Source organism: Mandrillus leucophaeus, unplaced genomic scaffold, assembly GCF_000951045.1.
Source record: "Mandrillus leucophaeus isolate KB7577 unplaced genomic scaffold, Mleu.le_1.0 Scaffold3, whole genome shotgun sequence".
NCBI classification, from domain to species: domain Eukaryota; kingdom Metazoa; phylum Chordata; class Mammalia; order Primates; family Cercopithecidae; genus Mandrillus; species Mandrillus leucophaeus.
Window position 1 is genome coordinate 9,844,170 of NW_012103142.1, and position 5,594 is coordinate 9,849,763.

A 5,594-nucleotide genomic window follows, 5' to 3' on the forward strand; every position below is an offset into this window, starting at 1 on the left:
CCTGTAATCCCAGCTACTCAGGAGGCCGAGGTTGCAGTGAGCTGAGATCACGCCACTGCCCTCCAGCCTGGCGACAGAGCAAGACTCCATCTTAAATAAATAAATAAAAAGTAGTCTGAGAAGGCCTCGCAGAGAAGGTGACATTTGAGCAAAGAAGGAAGGAGTGAGGGAGACGGCCACACAGATGCCTTGCAGAAGAGCATTCTAACCTGAGAGGTCTGCAGTGCAAAGACCCCAAGGTGGAAATGTGCCTGGGGTATTTCAGGAGCAACAGGAGACACTTTGGCTGGGGTAGTGTGGGAGGAGAAAGCAAGCAAGGAAAGTGGCCAGACTCAGGTTAGACTCCAGCAGTCCTTGCAAGAACCTTTTCTCTGAGTGATAAGGGAAGCCATCAGCGAGTTTGAAGCACCTCTGAGAGGTGTGACAGACATGACTCATATCCCATCCACCACTTCATTTACTCCTCCAAACTGAACTGTTGTTCCCATTGTTGATTGGAAGATATAGAGGTAGGAGGGGTGAAGCGTCTTGCCCAAGGGAGCAAAGCGAATATGTGGGGAGGTGGGATTCAAAGCCAGGCCCTTCTCCCACTTTATGCTGCACTTGTTCCTGCTCTGGCCTTGTCGCCTCGCCATCCTTCCCCCGCCAGAAGGGGGCCTTTGCTGACCCTGACTCTCCTCAACTCCCAGCCCCACTGCCCGGGCCCACTGCAGCCAGTAATCAAGAGGACTGAGGATAGCGAGGGTGGCTGTGCCTGGGGACTCTGTCTTTGTCACCAGCTGTGAAGATGGTCAGAAAGATGCTTGGCTTTTGAACTCAGGGCCCTAGGAGGACAGAAAGAAAGATGGACAAGCCTCAAGCCCAGGGTTCACTTACCTGTCACTTTGTCTGTGAAGTCTTCTGGAACTGAGGGGGTGGGGACAGCCAGCCCATGGTTTTCCTGGGCATTCTGAAAGAGACCAGAAAGAAATCAGGGGACAGGGAAAGATGGACAGATAATTCTCAAACTGCTGCTCATTGAGGCCATGTTACTGCTTGAAAATCTGCAGTGACACTCATGGCTGCATAACCTTGTGCATATACCAAAACATAAAAGTCTGATTTTGAAAAAAAAGGAATCATGTGGTACAGTCAACCAATCCTCACCATTTGTCATAGTTATGTTCTATAAAGTTGCAGTGAACATGGTATTCGTAAATACTGACTTGTTTCTCCTAGGGGAAATACAGGGTTAGGTTCCTATGACCCCTGGTCACAAGATTTTTGTCAACTGATCAATACATAACCATAACCTTGTTTTAGCTGTGTTTCTGCTTAAAGACACTTTAATATATTTTGTTGGTTGGTTAACATTGAACTCATGGCCGATAGCACTATAACACGTGACACTAAACAGAAAAAGACATTGTATGACATGTATGACAGCTAAAACAAGAAGACAAAGGATCCTATTGTTTAGCTGGGAACTTGTGCGTTGAACAACTCAAAATTTTCACTGCTCTGTGCATGTCTGTAAATGACCACAGAAGCAATACAAACATTGATTCTGGGGTTACAAATAAATTTTAGCCACTAAGCAAAATTTGCAAATACAGAACCCACAAATAGGGAGGATTGACTGTATATGAATTCCATCTCGATGAAAAAGCAAAACAAACCGATAGAATTTGCAACGACTCCCCATGGAGGTCCACAGGTGAAAAGCCAAACTCCTCAGCCTGGCCTCCTGTGTGTTCTTAGTAGTCATTAGGTGTTTACAGAAAAATAAAAAGTGATGAACTTGAATTTTTTTTTTTTTGGGTTTTATTTTGTCACCTAAGCTGGAGTGCAGTGGTACAATCATGGCTCACTGCAGCCTTGATCTCCCTGGCACAAGCAATCTTCCCATCTGTAGCTGGAACTACAGATGTGTGCCCACCATTCCTGGCTTTTTTTTCTTTTTTTGAGATGGAGTCTTACTCTGTCACCCAGGCTGGAGTGCAATGGCATGATCCCCGCTCACCGCAACCTCTGCCTCCTGGGTTCAAGCGATTCTTCTGCCTCAGCCTCCTGAGTAGCTGGGATTATAGGGGCGTGCACCACCATGCCCAGCTAATTTTTTGTATTTTTAGTAGAGATGGGGTTTCACCATGTTGGCCAGGCTGGTCTTGAACTCCTGACCTCGTGATCCGCCCACCTCTGCCTTCCAAAGTGCTGGGATTACAGGTGTGAGCCACTGTGCCCAGCCCTAGCTAATTTTTTGTATATGTTTTAGAGAATGTGGTTTTGTCATGTCTCCCAAGCTGGTCTGGAACTCCTGGGCTCAAGTAATCCGCCCACCTTGGCCTCCCAAAGTGTGGAGATTACAGGTATGAGCCACTGTTCCCAGCCTGAACTTGAATATTTATAGCTCTGCAGATGCCCTTCTGATCGCTAAGCTTAACAGGCTATAATATGTTTACACAGCTGTCAGTCTGTACATACTATTTTGCATTCTATTTTTTTTTCCAAACATACATTTCCATATGTCAACAAAGTCCACACACCTGTTTTGAAGAGCTGTAGAGCATTTTAGTTAGTTTTCAAGGTCCTCAATGACCTGGCCTCATGCTTCCCAGCCAACTGTTATTTCACACTCACCTATTACAACCATCCCACACTGTAACTTCACGGACTCCCTCCCTGCCACCTGTTCAACCACCACATATAGTCCATGTTCATCCATGATGCTGGGCATTGGTCAGCTGTACCTGTCTTTCCCACTCTCCGTTTATAACAATAATCATCATCATAAAACTCCTTGCACTGTGCTCTAACTAAACGCATTATCTCAGTCACACCACTCTGTATAAAAGAGGATGTTATCATTTACCAGATGAAGAAATTGAGGCTCAAAGTTGTCTAAAGTCACACAACCAGTACTACCAAACCCAGGTCTGTGGAGCTCCCACTCCTTAGTATTTTGCCTCCCTAAAATCCCTCATCCTTCGAGGATTAGCTGAGCCCCTCTAGGATGGAACAGGGGTAGGGGCTAAGAGCATTGACTCTGGCTTTCCGGCCTGCCTGGATTTGAATCTCAGCTCTGCTACCTATTAGGTGTATGACTGTGCAAGTTACTTAACCTCCCTGTGTCTCAATTTCCCCGTCTGTGAAATGGTGATAACAACAGAATTACCCATTGTAGGGAAGTTGTGAAGACTAAATGATGCAATGCACAAAAAGCACTTGGGAGCCATCCCCTGTCCGCACCACACTGACCCACTGCTGCCCAGAGCAACCCACAGCCAAGCTTCCAAAAGAGGGGGGACTCTTGTTTGCACTCCAGATTGTCCTCTAGTTCCTTCAGTGAGATCTGGGAGCTCCTCGGAGTCCAGGGACCATGTCTTATGGTATCCCCCAAAGCTGGATGCATAGTAAGCCCAGTTGTTACTCAGCGATAGGCTGATGGTACTAACTCTCTGGACTTAATATACAAGAAGGGCACTCAAGGTCAATGTTACAGAAATATCTGTGAGACCCTGGGTTACCAAGGGCCATCTCAGAATTACTCTGGTCACAGGGGATCAGCAAACCACTCATCTTGTTCTTGAAGAATTCTGAAGCTGGAATGGCCTTGAGCCATCAACTTGTCTTTTTTTTTTTTTTCTGCCTTTGTTGATTTGCATGGCCAACAACATTCCTGTTCTCAACATTTCTCAAACCCAGTGACTGGGAACCAGGGGCAGGTACAGGGACCCAGCCCATCAGAGGTGTGTTTCCCATGACATCCTGAGATGTGCCACATACACATGCAAACCACTGATGGTCTAATAACCTCCATCAAGTATGCACACTCCGATTTTGATGAGATGGACGTCCGGCCTTCAAAAGCCAGGGTTGAGATCTCTGATTAATTTCAACATAATTGGAAAGTGGAAAGGCTGGGGACTTAGCATCAAAAGTCTTCGGTTCCATTCATGCTCAGGCTTGCCAGCGGTGTGGCCTTAGATGAGCAGTGGAGATGTGGGATGGGGACAGTGATGTTGAGCCATTGTCCAGGCTCCTCCTATGTGATAGCCCTATACTAAGAGTGTGACCAGTGTCACCTCAAATCCCTTCACAGAACCAGGGTGCAAACCTAGGCTTTCCACCTTACCTTTTCTATAGATCACTGAGACCCATTTTCTTCACTTAGAAAATTGAGGCAGCCAGGCATGGTGGCTCGTGCCTATAATCCCAGCACTTTGGGAGGCCAAGGTGGGAGGATAACCTGAGGTCAGGAGTTCAAGACCAGCCTGGCCAACATGGCGAAACCCCATCGCTACTAAAAATACAAAACTTAGCCAGGCATGGTGGCAGGTGCCTGTAATCCCAGCTATTCGGGAGGCTAAGGCAGGGAGAATTGCTTGAACTGGGGAGGCAGAGGTTGCAGTGAGCTGAGATCATGCCACTACACTCCAGCCTGGGCGATAGAGCAAGACTGTCTCAAAAAAAGAAAAAAAAAATAAAATAAAATAAAATTGAGTCAATAGTTCCTACTTTGCAGGGCTATTATGAGGATCAAATGAGATAATATCCCTAATCCAGGAAACCAATAATAGTTGAAGGATTATATCTTATAATCCTCTTTTCCAGAAAAGTGAAAAAATTGTGAACAATCAAAGCTAAGCTCCCTGGAAGTCTAGTAGCACCTTCTGGGTTACCCTGAATGCTTAATGGTGTGTGTGGGAGGAAGATGGACGGACTTTATGGGCCTAAGGTAATATTAGTCACTATACCCTTTGATCTTAAAGCACTTGGAAAACGCGTTAGACTCCCAAAACCACAGGGGGAAAATCCATCTCTGGAGCAGCTTGTAACAACCGCTCAGTCCAAGCCCTGACTTCTTAGGTCCCTTTCCCGACACAAGGGGGTCCCACAACATGTCCACCACCTCACCACAGTGCTTGCGGTGCTGTGACACACCACGGTCTGGCCCTGGGGCAAGTCCCAAAGACCAGCCTCATACCTTCAGAAGCTTCAGTATTGAACTGAACATAGTCTCTCTGGCTCTCCAAGCCCCTGTCTGGCCCTTTTCTTTCCCAGTTGGGCCCACATGGGCTCCTGTGGCTTACTTAGCTTTCCCTTTCACTGATGTTTATTCAGGGAAGGCAAATGCAAACTCATTTTAATCTTAGTCCCAGAAAAACAGACTCGGGAGGTAAACTGCTTCCCGCCCAGGCAGCTGGCATCAAGTGCACTGGCGTGGATGGTGACATAGTTCAGTGTGCAAATGCACAGGTGTGGACAGCATCTATCTCTATGGGTGCTGAATTTCCTAACCTGCCTCTCTTCATGTCATAGAACAAAGGAAAAGCCTCCTTAAGAAGAGGGCTTGAGGCAGGGTGCATGGCTCACGCTTGTAATCCCAGCACTTTGGGAGGCTGAGACAGGCAGATCACTTGAGGTCAGGAGTTCGAGACCAGCCTGTCCAATGTGGTGAAACCCCGTCTCTATTGAAAATACAAAAATTAGCCAGGTATGGTGGCGGGCACCTGTAATCCCAGCTACTCAGGAGGCTGAGGCAGGGGAATCACTTGAACCTGGGAGACGGAGGTTGCAGTGAGCCAAGATCACACCATTGCACTCCAGCCTGG

The 5,594-nt window shown here is 47.1% G+C and overlaps 1 protein-coding gene across 1 annotated transcript in view; it reads right to left on the reverse strand.

Annotated features, from left to right (window-relative positions):
* LOC105544410 (chromosome unknown open reading frame, human C6orf132) overlaps positions 1–5,594 on the reverse strand; it is a 48,787-nt gene that overhangs the window by 12,778 nt on the left and 30,415 nt on the right. The window contains exon 4 of the mRNA XM_011986897.1: positions 877–949. Within this exon, the coding sequence (XP_011842287.1) occupies positions 877–949 (73 nt within the window). The remainder of the gene's footprint in view (positions 1–876; positions 950–5,594) is intronic.